The sequence below is a fragment of the Delphinapterus leucas genome, chromosome 1 (assembly GCF_059928025.1).
Source record: "Delphinapterus leucas isolate spDelLeu-1000000601 "Yukka" chromosome 1, BTC_Dleu_Yukka2, whole genome shotgun sequence".
NCBI lineage: Eukaryota > Metazoa > Chordata > Mammalia > Artiodactyla > Monodontidae > Delphinapterus > Delphinapterus leucas.
In genome coordinates, this window is record NC_143129.1 from 131,602,011 (window position 1) to 131,620,607 (window position 18,597).

General features: G+C 37.1%; 1 protein-coding gene and 1 long non-coding RNA gene across 2 annotated transcripts in view; one reads left to right on the forward strand and one right to left on the reverse strand.

Annotated features, from left to right (window-relative positions):
* The window catches only part of LOC111178434 (uncharacterized), a 122,120-nt gene that overhangs the window by 15,056 nt on the left and 88,467 nt on the right, over nt 1-18,597 (reverse strand). The window contains exon 3 of the long non-coding RNA XR_016395027.1: nt 1-18,597. This exon is cut by the window's left edge and continues 15,056 nt beyond it; it is cut by the window's right edge and continues 32,963 nt beyond it. This is a non-coding gene — a long non-coding RNA (uncharacterized LOC111178434).
* Nucleotides 1-18,597, forward strand: part of RPE65 (retinoid isomerohydrolase RPE65) — a 31,497-nt gene that overhangs the window by 11,816 nt on the left and 1,084 nt on the right. The window contains exons 10-13 of the mRNA XM_022581123.3: nt 5,122-5,236; nt 5,334-5,428; nt 5,543-5,654; nt 6,944-18,597. The exon at nt 6,944-18,597 is cut by the window's right edge and continues 1,084 nt beyond it. Of these exons, the coding sequence (XP_022436831.2) occupies nt 5,122-5,236; nt 5,334-5,428; nt 5,543-5,654; nt 6,944-7,095 (474 nt within the window). The 3' untranslated portion in view covers nt 7,096-18,597. The remainder of the gene's footprint in view (nt 1-5,121; nt 5,237-5,333; nt 5,429-5,542; nt 5,655-6,943) is intronic.

Consider the following 18,597-nt stretch of genomic DNA (forward strand, 5'->3'; position numbering starts at 1 on the left):
AAGGGTTTCACTGGTGCCCACTGCTATATATAGACAAGTTGAAAAGAATGAAGATGAAGAGCCAAAAACCAGATTTAGTGATCTCCAGGGGAGTAGGGAGAGAGGCAGAAATCAGGTTTCAAGGCAATAAAGGTGAGCAATTGATGAGAATGTGGGAGCAATTACTATAGCCTGCACTTTTAAAAGTTTGGCAATGAAGAGAAAAATAAGTCATAAATTAGGGAAATAAGAGATAAACAGATTGAAGGAAGGAGAGGAAAGAGTATGAGTGAAGTTTCCAGTTTAGTGATTAACATAACAGTGATATCTTTAAAATATACCTTTATTATTTTTGAATAGGCAGTGAATTTAAATGGTCAAAAACTCAAAATGATCTGAAAAGGTACACACTGGAAGTGTCGCTCCAACCTCTCTCTGCCTCCATTCCATACCATTCCCCTTCACTTCTGTGTGTAACTTTTAATGTCTTTCCTTTTCCTTTGTTTAGGCAAATATAAGAAAATATAAATATATATAATTATTATTTCCCATTTTTACACAAAAAGTAACTTTCTATATCCACATTTTTGTTCCTTGCTTCTTTTCATTTTAAAATATATATTGAAGATTTTGCTTTCTTCAACTGCACGGTATTCTTTTTTGTGAACATACCCAAGTCCCTCACTGCTGAGCAACAGAGTTGTTTCCATTCTTTGGCTGTTACAGATAATGTCACAAGGAATAACTTTGTATGCATGTTATTTTATATATGTGCAGATATAGCAATAGGATAGACTCTCAGAAGTGAAATTGCTGGGTCAGGGGATAAATGCATGTGTTAAAAAAAATAGTGAGGGGGAAGAGTGAAAATAAGGAGCTAGCTTGGAAAGCAAAGATAATGTTACACATCTCTTACGTTAAAAACCCTAACTTAATGGTGGAAAAAATAAGATACGACAGAGTAAAATCATTAAAGTCACAGTTGCATAAGTAATGTGTTCGACATCAACATTTGAACTTACTGAATACATGTATAAATATGTATGTATGCACACATGCCGCTCTCTCCTTGCCAAAATCACCATGAAGTGCCTCGAGGCCCCACTTCACAGAATCTCACAAGACCCATCCTCACCTCCCATCTCTTCCCAATCCTGAAAATCTTTCACTATTTCCTTTTAATTCATTGTACGTACCAGAAAAATTCCATCTATCCTCTGCTCAGAAGGTTCCTTCCACCTTCTTTCTTTTACCAAAAAATCTGACACTCCCTCTAGGACACTGGTCTCTTCAGCAGCAGTTTCCAGGGGTGCAGTTTCTCCTCCTGCAGCGCTTGTACCACTGGGCCTGGGGCTGTGCTACACTTGTTCCACTTTGCTGCTTCCAGACCATTGCTCCTTCCACCCACCCTTAAAATCTTCCAATTTCAAATCTCACTTCAGCTAAGTATATAGCCAAGTGGTATGTCTACATTTACATATATACACCCCTCATTATTATTCTCACCAGTTAACCACCACTCCTTCTCCCTTCTGGCTCAGTGTCACACTCCCCTGATCTACTCCTGACTCTGTTATTTCAATATACACATCATAGGTGACTCTTCCAACAACTGGCCTCTCAGTTCCATGACGTCTTCCACTGATTTTGTCTTCCATTCTATCTCAGCCACTCACTCCCCACAGTCATGCAATTGACCTTGCCATTACCTTTGACTGTGCTTCTACCATAACCTTGGTTTCATGCATGACACATTCTGACTACCACCTCTTATCTTTCAAGATTACTTGCCCTACTGCAGTTCCCACCAGGAACCTCCAATCTATTGAACCTATTACCTTCTCATCATTTCTCACTCCCTTGAGGACTTACCTTCCCTCCTTATTCAATAACAATTTCATGGTTAATCATTGTAATCACCCCCTTGAGTAGATCTTCATTTCTCTTCCCTCTTTCTTACTTTATAGAACTTATTTGTCAAAATCATAATCCTAGTTAAATTCAACCCTCCACCCACTCCATGCTTGTACCTCTAAGGCTGAAATTAAGTGCTAAAAACACACAATTGTGTTAATTGGCCCATTTTTAAGTACATGACCACAAACCTTACTGCTACATTTCCCAACTTCACTTTCCTAGTTAAATATTTCACACCCTCCTCTCTTCAACCTTCTAACACCTCCCACCTCCACACTCATACTCAACTGATGGCTCTGCTTCCTATTTTACTGAAACAAATGAAAGAAATCAGAAAAGAACGTAGACTCCTGCCACCACATCTACCCACCCACCAGCATCTGTACTCATACCGAATTATCCATCATCCTATTCAGAACTAGTCTTTCCCATCCTTCCTCACCCTCTCCAGGACAACACTCTACAATTCTCCCCCTCTCTCATATGTCTCACTCTCCTCCTGTTTTCATTAAATCATGCATATCATGCTATTATTTTGCCCTCTTACAAAATCCTTCTTTTAACTCTTCTTGCCCCCACCACCTATCCCCTCATTCCTCTCTTGAAGACCCCTTAATCTTGGAGGGCACCAGAACTCAGCCCTTTGTTCTATCTTCTATCTGTGCGTTTACTCCCTTTGTAAAGACTCATGCTTTAAAGCAGCCTAGAATTTCACTTCCAACTTTCCTTTTAACTCAAGGTTCTTATATGCTACTGCCAATGCCATGTCTTTATTTTGATGTCCAATAAACACTTCAAGTTTAATAAGACAAAACCTAAACTTCTCCTCTTCCCCTACCAAAAATTACCTTCAGTAATCCCCATCTTTGCTGTGACAACTCCAACTTTTAATTATTCGGGCCAAAAACCTTGAAGCCCTTCTTGACTCCTTTCTCAGTTTCATGCCTCTTCCCCACCGCATATCTTAACTATCAGGAAATCCTCTTGGCTCTACCTTGCACTCCTCACTGACTTCAATGCTACTAGCCTAGTCTGAACCATTGTTTTCTTTTGACTGGACTACTACAAGACAAACTGGTTTCCCTGATTTCACTCTTTCATCTCCCCTTTTTTTTTTTTTTAATTTACATGTATTTTATTTATTTATTTATTTTTGTATCTCTCACATATATATATATATTTTTTTATATAGCAGGTTCTTATTAGTCATCCATTTTATACACATCAGTGTATACATGTCAATCTCAATCTCCCAGTTCATCACACCACCACCCCCACCTGTCGCTGCTTTGGTGGTTTGGTGGCTTGCTGCTTGGTGTCCATACATTTGTTCTCTACTTCTGTGTCTCAATTTCTTCCCTGCAAACCGGTTCATCTGTACCATTTTCTAGGTTCCACATATATGCGTTAATATACGATATTTGTTTTTCTCTTTCTGACTTAACTTCACTCTGTATGACAGTCTCTAGATCCATCCACGTCTCTACAAATGACCCAATTTCGTTCCTTTTTATGGCTGAGTAATATTCCATTGTATATATGTACCACATCTTCTTTATCCATTCGTCTGTTGATGGGCATTTAGGTTGCTTCCACGTCCTGGCTATTGTAAATAGTGCTGCAATGAACATTGGGGTGTATGTGTCTTTTTGAATTATGGTTTTCTCTGGGTATATGGCCAGTAGTGGGATTGCTGGGTCATATGGTAATTATATTTTTAGCTTTTTAAGGAACCTCCATACTGTTCTCCAAAGTGGCTGTATCAATTTACATTCCCACCAACAGTGCAAGAGGGCTCCCTTTTCTCCACACCCTCTCCAGCATCTGTTGTTTGTAGATTTTCTGATGATGCCCATTCTAACTGGTGTGAGGTGACACCTCATTGTAGTTTTGATTTGCATTTCTCTAATAATTAGGGATGTTGAGCAGCTTTTCTTGTGCTTCTTGGCCATCTGTATGTCTTCTGTGGAGAAATGTCTATTCAGATCTTCTGCCCGTTTTTGGATTGGGTTGTTTGTTTTTTTAATATTGAGCTGCAAAAGTGATCTCGACAGAGCAGTCAGGGTGATTCTTTTAAAAATAAATCAGAGCCTGCCACTGCTCTGCTCAGAACCCTCCAATGACTTCCCATCTCTCACTCACAGAAAAAGACCAAGACCTCACAATGACCTATCAGTCTTTACCCCTCCACTCTCCTCTCCTGCTCTTCTCCCCCGAGCTCAGTCAGTGCAGCCACACTGGTCTCTTTAATGTTCTTCAAGGACCTTTGGCGTACTCCTACCTCAGGCCTTTGTAGTTTGTTCTCTCTGCTCAAATGCTCTTCCCTAGATACCTGCATTGCTAGCTTCCTTCATCTCCTACAAGTTTTATCCCAGATTTCACCTTTTCAATGAGGCTCACCCTGACCACCTACTAAAATTACAACTCACCTACTCTTCACATTTCTGATTCTCCTTACTCTGCTCTATTCTTTTTCCTCACATTCATGATGTACTAAACACTTTGTCTATTAATTATATTTATATTGTTTATGTTCCCAAATTAGAATGAAAACTTCATGATGACAGGGACTCTGTTCTCTGAAATATCCCAAATGCCTAGAATAGAGTCCATCACAAAACATGTATTTAAGTATTTGATGCAGGTATTACTAAATGAATATGTTCTTTGAAAGAGCTCATGATATTCATTCCTTTCATAAAATAATCTGAAAAATCACGTGGGAGCAATGTGGGTGACAAGAGATCTTAGAAAACATCTGGTCAGTAGTTTTTTAATTTGTTTTCTTTTTTGACAACTTACGGGCATGATTTTGTTTTCAAATAAAATAAAAATATAGCCTAACTATAAAGGAGACAAACACTGTATGGATACCTAGAGGTTGAAGTCTTTGTTGTTCTGCAGAAAAATACTTCTTTTTCCAGAGCCCATCCTCAGAGCTGTAAATTTTCTTCGAGGTCAGCCTCATTTCACTGATGAGAAGACTGAGGGCCTATGAAGTTGTATGACTTTCCCAGTGACACACAGCCAGTGACTGATGTGGACACAGACAGCTTTCCCAGTCATGTTCCTGGGCTCCCCTTTCTAGAGTTTTCTGCACTGCCTCTCCCTACATGTTGACTTAAGAAATGAAGAACGCAGGAGACAAAACTTGGGAAGACTATATTTATGGCTGCTTGATCTTTCTTTCCTGATCACTGAGGTTTCTGTTCTCCTCTTTCTTAGGCTGACACAGGCAAGAATTTAGTCACACTCCCCAACACAACTGCCACTGCAATTCTGTGCAGTGATGAGACCGTCTGGCTGGAACCTGAAGTTCTCTTTTCAGGGCCTCGCCAAGGTGAGATGATTTAGGAAAAAACCTCACATGAGAGAGAACAAAATGTTCCATTCAAAGAGATTAACGAGTTTTCCTAAGCACGTGCTCTACTTTGCAGCATTTGAATTTCCTCAGATCAACTACCAGAAGTATGGTGGGAAACCTTACACATACGCATATGGACTTGGCTTGAATCACTTTGTTCCAGACAGGGTAATTAATCCATCTTCCTAATATTCAAACAGTACTTTGAGTCACATGCTAGTCAAGTAGAGCATATTGACTGATTGACTGACTGATTGATTGACTTTTCTTTCTTACAAGCAGCTCTGTAAGCTGAACGTCAAAACTAAAGAAACTTGGGTATGGCAAGAGCCTGATTCCTACCCCTCAGAACCCATCTTTGTTTCTCACCCAGATGCCTTGGAGGAAGATGACGGTAATGAAAGTAATAGATGTGTCTGAACACTCTCTTTTCATTGCAGTTCATATAGTTAGTTAATTAGGAGAGGAGTTATGTTGATTATTCCCTAATGTTCAAAAGTAATCCTTTATACTATTGAATGGGACAGCACTAAAGAATTTAAACTTATTTGAAAATAAGTTTTATCTTATGGTCAGGTTTCATTTGGTACTGTTGGAAAAATGCTAAAGCACCATCTGGTGTCACGATGGAACATCAATGTCTGCTCTAGATGAAGGAGAGGAGGAAGAAGGAACAGCATGCGGTCTAGGTTTTTGCCTTTCCTGACCTAGATACATTTCTGAAAAGGGATAGAGTTCTAAGGAGGGAAACTGAGTATTCTAACAGATCCAAGAGAATGAGGATGAGGCTTTGTGTTTCTAGTTTTGGTTTTTCCTTTCAGTAAGCTGGGGCTAGAAAGGGATCCAGAGCAACAGCCTATAAAACAGCAACTCAGTTACAAAGAGTCATCTTAGTTAACTATTGATTATCCGGGACAAGGAGGTAGGTTATCCTCTCTGGGATTAAAATATGGAAAACCACAGAGAAATGAATAAAATAAAGAATTGTAGAGCCGTTTTACACTAAGTGATTTCACATATACAGCCTTTCCAGTCAAAACCGCAAAAAGTTTGTTCTTATTTTGTTTGAAGGAAGTAAGCTTCCAGCTAGGTCTTGGAAATTATAGAAATAATATACCTTACCATTTTCAAAGTCTTTTTTTTTTTGGCCACACCGCTCAGCTTGCGGGATCCTAGTTACCCGACCAGGGATCGAATCCGCTCCCTCAGCAGTGAAAGCGCGGAGTCCTAACAACTGAACCACCAGGGAATTCCCAGAGTCTTTTAATATACATTTTTCACTTGATTGTCACAACATTTTTTTTTTTTGCAGTAGGTAGAACAGGTGTTAAATCGTATGATACAGATAAAAACACAGAAACATTCATTAAATAAGAATTTAATGGATACTTACTATGTTCTAATCATTGCAGTAGGCTATTGGGATACAACAGTGGGCAAGACAGATAGGGTCACTCCCTTCTTAGAGCTTATAGTCCAGGGGACATGAAAAATTTTAAATCCCTTTCAGGGTTACCACACAGCCAGGTGGTAGAAGAGTCAGAGCAAGATATCAAGGCATCTAGTTTTCTTTATTTGTCAATGTAATGCTTCCTTGCTTCCTGTATTATTTCAGTGACACTATCTATTGCTATGGGCTTTTTTTTTAAATTCAACATTGCCTTATTAACTTCTGATTAACAGGTGTAGTTCTGAGTGTGGTGGTGAGCCCTGGGGCAGGTCAAAAGCCCGCTTATCTCCTAATTCTGAATGCCAAGGACCTGAGTGAAGTTGCCAGGGCTGAAGTGGAGATTAACATCCCTGTCACATTTCATGGACTGTTCAAAAAATCCTGAGCACATTCTAGCCTAATATGTTTCTGGTGACAAAACCCAGAACGACATAGTCAGGTCTGCAGTGAAATTCTGTTCAGTTTTAGCCTGCTGTATATGAGTTTTAACTTGCAGATGCACACAATTTTGCAGTGTTTTACAGAACGCACAGAGTTGAGTAAGCAATTCCTTTTAAAAAAAGTGCATATTTAGGTAATCATACTTTCTCTGTGAGACAGACACATCATAACTAAAAACTCTTTATATATTTACAATCAAAGAGCAAATGAATGTGGATTTATTAAACTGTTTTTTATTCCTATTATAAAAGTGTATTTTAGGTACCTATCTGCTCCAGTTATTTTTTAACACTTAAAAGCCAGTCCTCTACACCTGATTTGTATGTGGCTTTGCCAAGTCAAAGCAGTATCTTGCAAAAAGGCTTAATTATTAAATGTCAAACCAAACTTTTTCTCAAACCAGGGACTATCATCTAAGACAATCATTGTAATTGTATGCATATATATATTATTGTTCAAAGATTCTCAAGTTTTATAAACTTTAACATTTCCATTTAATATAAGCAATTACTACTATTTCTGATTTTACAATGAGGAAACCTATCTCTAATCCACTGAGGGCTCTCAACCAAATAATTTCTCAGAGATTAAGTTATCTATTAAAAGCTTACATAACATCCAAGCAATTACACATAGTAGTGACTGTAATTTTTTTGAAAAACAGAGCATAAAATACTGACAAATATAATTTCTGTTTAAAATCAGAGTATGGGGTAATAATATGTGTGGGGGGGGTTATACTTTGTTGCCTCATCTGCTTAATTATATTTAAGCACCGTGCAATCACCTGAAAGTGAAAAAAGAGAAATATTGTCATTAACTTTCCAATATTAATATATTTTAAGTATTTATGTTTTTAAAATTATTCTCTTCTGAGCTAGATATTGCAAAAAAATGAAGATTGTCAAAAATGTTTATTCTATATCTTAATCCTGGCATCTATTTTATGCTCAAAAGTATTACATATCATTGTATTTAAGATGATCAGTATTGTGTTTGACTAAGTAAAAACAGCTTGAAGGAACAGACTGACTAGTGTACTTGATGCATCCATTTGATTTCTTTATTTAGATAAAATGCAAACTCGTTTTTTAAAATTATAAATACTCATTAAAACATACTTTTCAAAGAAAATCTAAAATTACAAGAAAGTGGAAATTATAAAGTAAAATCATACATAGCTGATCTAAGCTCAACTACTGGTCTTTTCCATCATTTTTCCCCCTGTGGATTTTTAATGTAATCATTATTTCTTTGTGGGTAATTCCTAGGTAGAGCTAGATATCTCAAAAAATAAAAAGAAAAATGCCAGAAAATAACATGGAATATGTGACTATAGATAAACATCAGTCTGTTGTTTTTGTCTCTAGACATGGCACATGAACATAGTTCCACATAGAAGGCTATTTATCCATTTCTTTTAAAAATGAAGAAAATAAATTACTGAATAATTACTAAGTTTTATACTTATTTAAGTCTTTAAATTTTAGAGAATTCCCCAAACTGTCACTTCCTACACTTGCCGATCAGTCCCTGCCTTCTTCCCATTCCTTTTCCATAAGCAAGTCTGGCAATTTGGTGTGCCCACTTCTCCTGTTGCAGGATCCCATTTTGAGCCCTGTGCTCTGTGGAGATCACCACAGTGTTAAGAAGGGAGAGAGGCACATCTGACTAAAACATTCTGACAATACCATTTCACCAAAATTGGAATTGTCTATATAATCATTGCTAATATTATACCAAGAAGGCTTAGGAGCTGTTTTCAATTGCAAAGATGGAATTTGAGCTTTAAAAACTTACATTAGACTAAGAGAGATTTAAGTCAGGCAAGAAGGATTAACTTGGAAAGTCAGATTGAAAAAATTAAGTAACCTGGTTTCTAAGAATCAGAGGTATTCATCTAGGGGAATCTAGAGAATCATGTCCCATCCATAAACAAATAAATCTGTTTTAAGGGGAAAATTCAATTGAATTAAGATAAATAAACCTGCTAATAAGTAGTTATTTTTAAAATAAGTTGTTTGAAGTCAACCTTTTTCTATTTGGGACACCTTACATTTGTCATAGCCAAGGAGAAAGGATAATAACATCTTTGACAATATCAAAAAGTAATTAGTAACTGATAACTGCCTCATGGCAGATAATCTAGATAGAGTTCCTATACTACATGCTAAACCAGAAAAGATCAACAGACAGCAAAGCCAGCCTACCTTCCGACTAGGATTAAGAGAAAATATCCCCTAAAGGACCCCCTAGGGAATGCCAAATCTGGTACAATTCAGTCTCAGTGGAAAAACAATCTCTGAAAGACAGGAGAAAAGGAAACTTTACTCATTGAGTGCCTTTTACTTTTACAGAAAAGTGGAAATTACTCCTAATACTATACCCACCATGATACTATAGTCACCATTTTAAAGATGAGGAAAGGGAGGACCAGTTACTTTTCTAATAATAGCAAAACTTAAACTGAAATCTAAACCTATCATTTCTTCCACTAAAAATTTGGTTTCTGATACTTTCTAAAATATTTCTACTAATGTAAAATTTATTTCACCACTATCACACTACTTAGTCATCAAGTCTGGATGCAAATAAAATCTTTGACTGTTCAGTAATTCTCACTATTGATTAGTGGGCCAAATGCCTCTTGAATAATAGTAACCAAGTAACAAGTATATATTATGCCAGGGATTCCACTAATTTGTCTTTATGTACAGATCTGATGATTCTATTTTGCAGATGAGGAAAGTGAAGCTCAATAAAATTAAATAACTTGGCCAACCTTCCACACAGGATGAAAATCTGATTCCAAACATCATTGGGCACTGTGAACTACTACCTTGAGGTAGTTCACAATTTCAACATTAGATCACTACATTCCTTTTAATGACATTTTAAAAAACTAGTTTTCCATTGGTTACTGTGAAAATATAAGTACCATGCAAAAATTAATGTGGAACACAAAATAATAATGACTGTGTCCAATCTGATTCCAAACTTTGAGAAGTTCTGCCATGTCCAAAAGGTACTAGGCTATTAGAACAAATGTATATATTATGTCACTTGGACTTAACTATGTAATAAGCAGAGGTGTTACATATTTCTTTTAGAGTGCCATAAAAAAGTTACTCAGACATTAAAGTCTTTGTGAAGCTAGAATGTTAGAGAATCTCTGTTCAAGACTCTGGTTTTTAACTTAGTAGGTAAATCTCTTAACCTCATAGGACCTAGTCTACAGAGTTGTGACTTAAATAACTTCATAAATTCATCCTCAAAACAAGTCATTTTGTATCAGTTCCAACATTAAATTTATATCAAAGAGCTTTACTTATTTAAGAAAAAGAAGAAAGATGAAACAATCATATCCAATATTTCTATGATTAGTCTGTTTGTGGACATTTCTTGTTCTAATACGTTCATAATATTATACTAGGTGGATGATAAAATAAGTTTAAGAAGCTACCAACAAAAATCTCAAAACTTGCTGTTTCTCAAGTTTCTTTAACTTGGATTCATCCATATACATATCTTCATCTCCTTCCAGAAGGTGAGCAAAGGGGTATCTCCCATTTACAAGAGCAACCCTTGCAATGGGACATAGGACTAAGAATTCAGGCTCAAATGATCTACCACACTAAAAGAAGAAACATTGCCAAGTGTTAGGGAATTATGTGAATAGTGCATTTGTATTAATGATCAACTAATCCAAGAAGCAATACATTATTGCTGAAGCTATTATAAAGAGAGTTGAATAAGTACTTAAAAACCTAGATGTGAAGGCTAAGCTGATGTGAAATGTACAAGAGACTTAAATATTCTTCATAACCATGACTGGTTATGAGTTATTATTTCAGTGGCATAATAGGAAATAGTACTAGACCTGACTTTGATTTGGGGGAGATATTAAGTACCTAACATAGTGCCTAAGACATAGTAGCTACTCAACAAATGGTAGTTAATATTTTTAATCTGGGGTTTCAAGAAACTTAACAGCTTTCTTTGCTACATGATTTTTCATTAATATTTAAAGTATTTTATGGGAATTCCCTGGTGGTGCAGTGGTTAAGTCCGCCTGCCAATGCAGGGGACACAGGTTCGAGCCCTGGTCCTGGAAGATCCCACATGCCACAGAGCAACTAAGCCCATGCACCACAACTACTGAGCCTGCACTCAGAGCCCGCGAGCCACAACTACTGAGCCCGTGTGCCACAACTGCTGAAGCCTGCGAGCCTAGAGCCCATGCTCCACAACAGAAGAAGCCACTGCAATGAGAAGCCCACGCACCACAACGAAGGGTAGCCCCTGCTTGCCACAACTAGAGAAAGCCCGCATGCAAAAATGAAGACCCAACACAAACAAAAATTAATTAATTAAGCAGTTTTTTAAAAAAATAAAATAAAGTATTTTATGATATCCTACATGGGAGAGAATATAAAACAATTCTCAATCTTATACAAGGATAGAGCCATTTTTATTGACACATATCATGAGACGTATGTTCCAAAAATAAGCTAGAATGCTGATAAACATCCAGTGCTTTCAAATTAAGATGTTAAGTGTAATCACCAGGGCAACCACTAATAAGGTAACTAAAAAAATGTACTAAATATTAAAATATACACTAGAAATAGTTAACAAAAAAGAACACAAGTGGAGGAAGAAGGAACAAAAAAGACAAAAGATACAGAAAGCAAATGGCAAAATGTCAGACAAAAATCATGTCAGCAATTACATTAAATATAAATGGATTAAGCATGCCAATCATAAGGCAGGGATTGGCAGTATGTATTTTTTTTAATGAGCTAATTATATGTTATCTACAAGCAACACATTTTAGATTAAAAGGCACAAATAGGTTAAAAAAGGGGATGGAAAAAGATATACTATGCAAAAAGTAAGCAAAAGAGAACTGAAATGGCTATACTAATATCAGAAGAAATAGACTTTAAGACAAAAATTGTTACTAGAGATAAAGACATTTTATAATGATAAAAGGGTAAATTTATAATGCATAAGGGAATTCTATGAACAACTCTATGCCAATAAATTAGGCAACCTAAATGGAATAGACAAATTTCTAGAAAGAAAATAGCAACAAAAATTGACTCAAAAACAAATAGAGGGGCTTCCCTGGTGGCACAGTGGTTGAGAGTCTGCCTGCCAGTGCAGGGGACACGGGTTCGAGCCCTGGTCTCGGGGGATCCCACGTGCAGTGGAGCGACTGGGCCCATGAGCCACAACTACTGAGCCTGCGCGTCTGGAGCGTGTGCTCTGCAACAATAGAGGCCGCGATAGTGAGAGGCCCGCGCACCGCGATGAAGAGTGGCCCCCGCTCGCCCCAGCTAGAGAAAGCCCTCGCACAGAGACGAGGACCCAACACAGCCAAAAATAAATTAATTTTTAAAAAAATAGAAAATCTGAATATACCAATAAGAAGTAAAGAGATTGAATTAGTAATTTTAAAACTTCCCCAAAGAAATATCCAGGCCCACACTGCTTCACTCATGAATTGTACCAAACATTTAAAGAAGAATTAATACCAATTATTTGCAGACTTTTTCCAAAAGTGTACATAGAGGAAATACTTCCCAACTCATTCTATGAGGCCAAATTTACCCTGATAACAATATCAGACAAAAAAATCACAAGAAAAGAAAACCACAGACCAATATCACTTATGAATTTACATGAAAAATCCTCAATAAAATACTAACAAACAAAATTCAACAATACATAAACAGGACTCTACACCATGACCGAGTGGGATTTCTCCTAGGAATTTAAGAATTAGCTTAATACCCAAAAATTAATATAATGTACCATATTAATGGAACAGCAGACAAAGCCACATGATCATCTCAATAGATGCAGACAAAGCGTTTTGAAAACATTCAACAATCATTCATTTTAAAAAATGAAGAAAAAATCACAAATAGAAGGGAACTTCTTCATCCTGATAAAGAGTATCTATGAAAAACCCACAGTTAACATTATACTTTATGATGAAAGATTGAATTTTCTCCCCAAGATTAGGAACAGGATGTCTGCTCTCCCACTACTCTCCAACACTGTACTGGAGGTTCTAGCCACAGCAATTAGGCAAAGAAAAGAAATAGAATGTATACAGTTGGAAAAGAAGGAAAACAATTTACAGATGACATGATTTGTATGTAAAAAATTCTAAGGAATTCACTTTAAAAAACCTATTAGAACTAATAAACAAGTTCAGCAAAGTTGCAGGATACAAGATCAATATACAAAAATTAGTTGTATTTCTATATACTAGCAATGAACAACCTGAAAATAAAATTAAGATAGCAATTCCATTTAAAATAGTATCAAAGAATAAAATATTTAGAAATAAACTTAATAAAATGTTTCAAGGCTTGTACACAAACTACAAAACACCATTGAAAGAAATTAAAGAATTCTTAAATAAATGGAAAAAATCCCATTTTCTTGCATTGGAAGATTTAATATTGTTAAAATGTCATTACTACCCAAAATGACCTACAGATTCAATGCAATTTACATCAAAACTCCAGCTGTCTTTAAGCAGAAGTTGACGAGCTGATCCTAAAATTCATAAGGGCATGCAAGAGACCAAAAATAGCCAAAATGATCTTAAAAGAAAGAACAAAATTGAAGGATTCATACATTCCCACTTCAAAACCCACTACAAAGCTGTTGTAATTAAGACAGTGTGGTGCCACCATAAGGATAGAGACATACATCAAATTAACAAGGTCAAGAGTCCAAAAATTAACCCTCACATTTGGTCAAATGATTTTCAACAAGGGTAGCAAGATAATTCAATAGGGAGAGAATAGTATTTTCAACAAATGATGCTGGGAAAACTGGATATACACCTGCCAAAGAATGAAGCCAGACCTCACATCATATGTAAAAATTACCTCAAAATTGATCACAGAATTACATGAAGTGCTAAAACTTCAAAACTCCTAGAAGAAACCATAAGGGTAAATCTCCATAACCTTGGTTTAGGCAGTGGTTTCTTAGATGTGATACCAAAAGCATAAACAACAAAAGAAAAAGGTAGATAAATTAGACTTTACAGAATTTTTTTTTTCCTTTTTGGCCATGCAGGGAGGCATGCAGGATCTTAGTTCCCCAACCAGGGATCAAACCTGCACCCCCTGCAACCGAAGCAGGGAGTCTTAACCACTGGACCGCCAGGGAAGTCCCCAATGGAAATTTTAAAAAATTGTGCTTCAAAGAACTCCATCAAGAAAGTGAAAAGACAACCTACAGAAAACATCTGCAAAAAATATAGCTGATAAGAAACTGGCGTATCGGGGCTTCCCTGGTGGCGCAGTGGTTAAGAATCTGCCTGCCAGTGCAGAGAACACGGGTTCGAGCCCTGGCCCGGTAAGATCCCACATGCCGCGGAGCAACTAAGCCCATGCGCCACAACTACTGAGCCTGAGCTCTAGAGCCCATAAGCCACAACTACTGAACCCACGTCCCACAGCTACTGAAGCCTGCGTGCCTAGAGCCCGTACTCTGCAACAAGAGAAGCCATGACAATGAGAAGCCCGCACACCGCAACAAGAAGTAGCCCCTGCTCACCGCACCTAGAGAAAGCCCTTGCGCAGCAACAAAGACCCAACACAGCCAAAAATTAATTAATTAAAAAAAGAAACTTGTAGGGCTTCCCTGATGGCGCAGTGGTTGGGAGTCCGCCTGCCGATGCAGGGGACGCGGGTTCGTGCCCCGGTCCGGGAGGATCAAAAAGAAACTCGTGTATAATATATACATATATACATTTTTATATATTCTAATAATATTCCTAGAAATATTTATTAATAATTGTTATTCACTCGTATTTCAAAGCTCGCTTTGACGAAAGCGTAGTCGTTTAAAAATTGTACGTGTCATTGTGTCCACTTTCCATCATATATTTTATAAAATAGAGAATACATAATACTTGACATCCTTTTAGAATAACAGAATCTTAAAATTGAAAGAACTTGAGAAGTCATCCAGGCCAGCCTTTATCTGGTAAAAATCTTTTTCACATTTTAGGGAAGGGATTATCTAATCTCTTTTTCAACCCCCTGGTGACAAGAACTCATTATTTCTGAGACAGTGGGTACACTAATTTACAAATCTATTTGTGAGAAAACTAGTTTTTACTGAGACAAAACCTACTTACATTAGGATTATAAAAAATAACTCTGTTACCAAGAGGAACAGCAGGAAAATCTTGCTTTGTTCTAAGAAAGTGGTGCTTGTGAATATTTTTTATTTTAGCCTTTAGATAACAGGTATATTCAAAGTATATAAACCACAATATCACAAACAGTCCAATAGTAAATAATCACTAAGATATTAAATTTTGTGGCCTTAAAAATTAAATGGTAGAACCATAATGCCTCAAACTAGAAATGTGTTTAAGCATCATGTAAGAGAGATGTGTCAGACGGAGACATTTTTTTTTTTCTGACTTCAGGGGAGTTCACTTGCAACTAATAAACTTAACATTTAAGAAAAATATTAGTAAATTAACTTTATGGTATAAATAGCTTGAGTTTTACATGAAGTTATAAGTAATCCTTGACAACGTAAATGTTGAAGATAAAAGTTACTATAAGACATGTAATAAAAGAGCTTTGGCAAGGCTCTATTGCTATCCATAGGATTGTGAAAGTCTCCCACCTCTCTGCTCTCCAGTGTCCTCAAAATGAGAGGGACTGGACCGTATTATCTTTATGGTTCCTTCTAGCTTTGATAATTCTGTATAGGATGCATACATTAGGAGAGCATAGGGGTTATTCTATATTGATTTAGAATTAAATAATATCTTCAGTATTTACTGATAATCAGCTGTATGCCAGGCTCTATATACCAAGCACAGTGGTGAAACCAAATAGGCAAATATCCCTGACATTGTGTAGCTCATGTTCTAGTGATTGAGCAGAAATGAACAATGTAAGTAAAAATATGTATGTTTGACAGTGGTTAGTGTTAAGGAGAATAAATAAAGTAGGAAGGAGGTATATGAAATATTGGGAGGGGATTAAAACTTTAGATGGGATGGCTAGGCAAAGTCTTAATTAGGTGAAATTTTAGTCATGCCTGAGGAAAGAATCTACAATGGAGTGAACTAGTAAAGTATGAAGATGAAAGCAGAGAAGTCTCGGGAACCGGGAGGTTGGTGAGATCATGTGGACTTTCAGATTGCAAGCCACTGGAGAGTTAAACAGAGGTGTAAGGTGATCTGGTTTACAATTTAACATCATCTTTTGGGTAGCTATTCAGAGACTAGACTGCAGTGGAACAAGCCAGAGATAAGGAGGCTGTTAAGAAGCTACTGCAGTAATCCGAGTGAGAGAGGATGGAGGTTTGGACTAAGGAAGTGATGAAGGTGATGAGAAGTGGAATTCTGGATATATTGTGAGGATAGGGCCAACACAATTTGCTGACAGATTTGGTTGAGGGGAAACAGTAAAGAGTCAAAGATAACACCAAAATTTTTGTCCTGAGCACCTGGAAGGACAGAATTACCATTAATGAAAAAGTCAGTATGAGGAGCTGGTTTAGTGACAAATATCAGAAACGGGTTTTGAAATGTTAAGTGTGAGATGTCTATAGCAATCCACATGACATATCAAGTAAGCTGCTGGTTATAAGTTTCTGGAGTTGAGGAGAATTCAGGTCTGCAGACATATATTTGAGAGTCATTACCACATATACGGTATTTAAAGCCATGAAATTAAGTAAGATCAACAAGGCAAAGGATAGAGAAAGGGAAATAAAGAGTTTCAAAGACTGAGCTCTGGGGTGCTCCAACATTTAGAAGTCAGGGAGATGAGAAGGAATTAACAATGAAATTTTTTTTTCCCTTTTTTTTTTTTTTTTTTTTTGGCGGTATGCGGGCCTCTCACTGCTGTGGCCTCTCCCGTTGTGGAGCACAGGCTCCGGACGCGCAGGCTCAGCGGCCATGGCTCACGGGCCCAGCCGCTCCGCGGCATGTGGGATCTTCCCAGACCGGGGCACGAACCCATGTCCCCTGCATTGGCAGGCGGACTCTCAACCGCTGCGCCACCAGGGAAGCACAACAATGAAAATTTTAAAAGGGTAGACAGAAATGTATAAGAAAAACAGTCAAGGTGGGTGTTATAGAAGCAAAGTGTTTTAAGAACAAGTGGGTGACCATCTGTGTTAAATACTAGAAGAGGTCAAGTTAGAGAAGGATTGAGAATTGACCTCATTTCATTTAACTTAGCAATGTGGAAGTCATTGGCTGACTTTGTTAAGAGTAGTTTCTGCAGAGTGGTGGGAAAAGATACTTGACTGGTATAGGTGCAAAAATGAATGAGGGGGAAAATTGGAAATATAAAGCATAGGAAACACCTTCAACAAGTTTTTCCATAAAGGGAAGGAGAGCAGTGAGATGATAGTGGGGGTGACTGGGAGAAATTTAGATCCAAAAATCTCTTTTTAATTGAAGAAGTTATGGCTCATTTATATGCTGTTAAGAATGATCTGGTAGGGAAGGGAACATGATGATTTGGTAGAAACAGTGGGAAATTTCTGGAGCAATGTCCTGAACAGGCAAGAAAAAAATGGAATCTGGGGCACATATACTTTGGATAGGCTGAGGAAGTTTAGTATTTATGCAAAAAACTTATTATAATGAATAGACATGGAACTTAAGCAGAGTGAGACAGGAAGATAAAAATGATCATGAGGATAGGGTCAGTGGTCATGTCAGGCCAAACTATTTTGGGAGTAAGAGAAAATAGAAGGCAATGGTTGCAAAATGGAGTGTGTGAAATTGAGATTATAGACAGTTTGCAGTAAGGGGTATAACAAGATTAAGAATAGGACATGGGAATGAGTGACCAAGGAAGGGTAAAGGAGAGGAGTCAAACAACCTATGATACCAGAGCACAGGTACAATCATCTAAATGAATGTTGAAATTCCCAAGAATTATGACAAAAGTGGCATTGAATGGGAAGAGAGTGATCTAATAGCTAAATGCTCAACAGATGAAGGGTAACAACCTAGAAAATGCTTAAATAATTACATTAGGAGAAATAAGAGATGGTAAAATCCGATAACATGAGATTTAAGCTGGATGATTTTTATGAAGGAGAAAGAGAGAAACGGCCTGAAATGCCAGGCCCCATGGTAATGTTTCTGGGAACATATGTCCTCTTAATACATGATTCTTCTCTTTGTTCCCATATGCCTCATGTACCTTCCTGCTAATTCACTTACCATAATTGTTTCATAATTAATTGTTACTCACTAGACTCTAAACTCCTTAAGAGTAGAATCCTTGTTTTATTTATATTTGTGTCTCAGTAGCTAGCACTGTGCCTGGTACTTAATAAGGACTTAAATATGCATTGGGTGAGTGAATGAATGAACAAATGAATAAAGACCAAACTGCTATTTGTATCTATGAATGAAAAT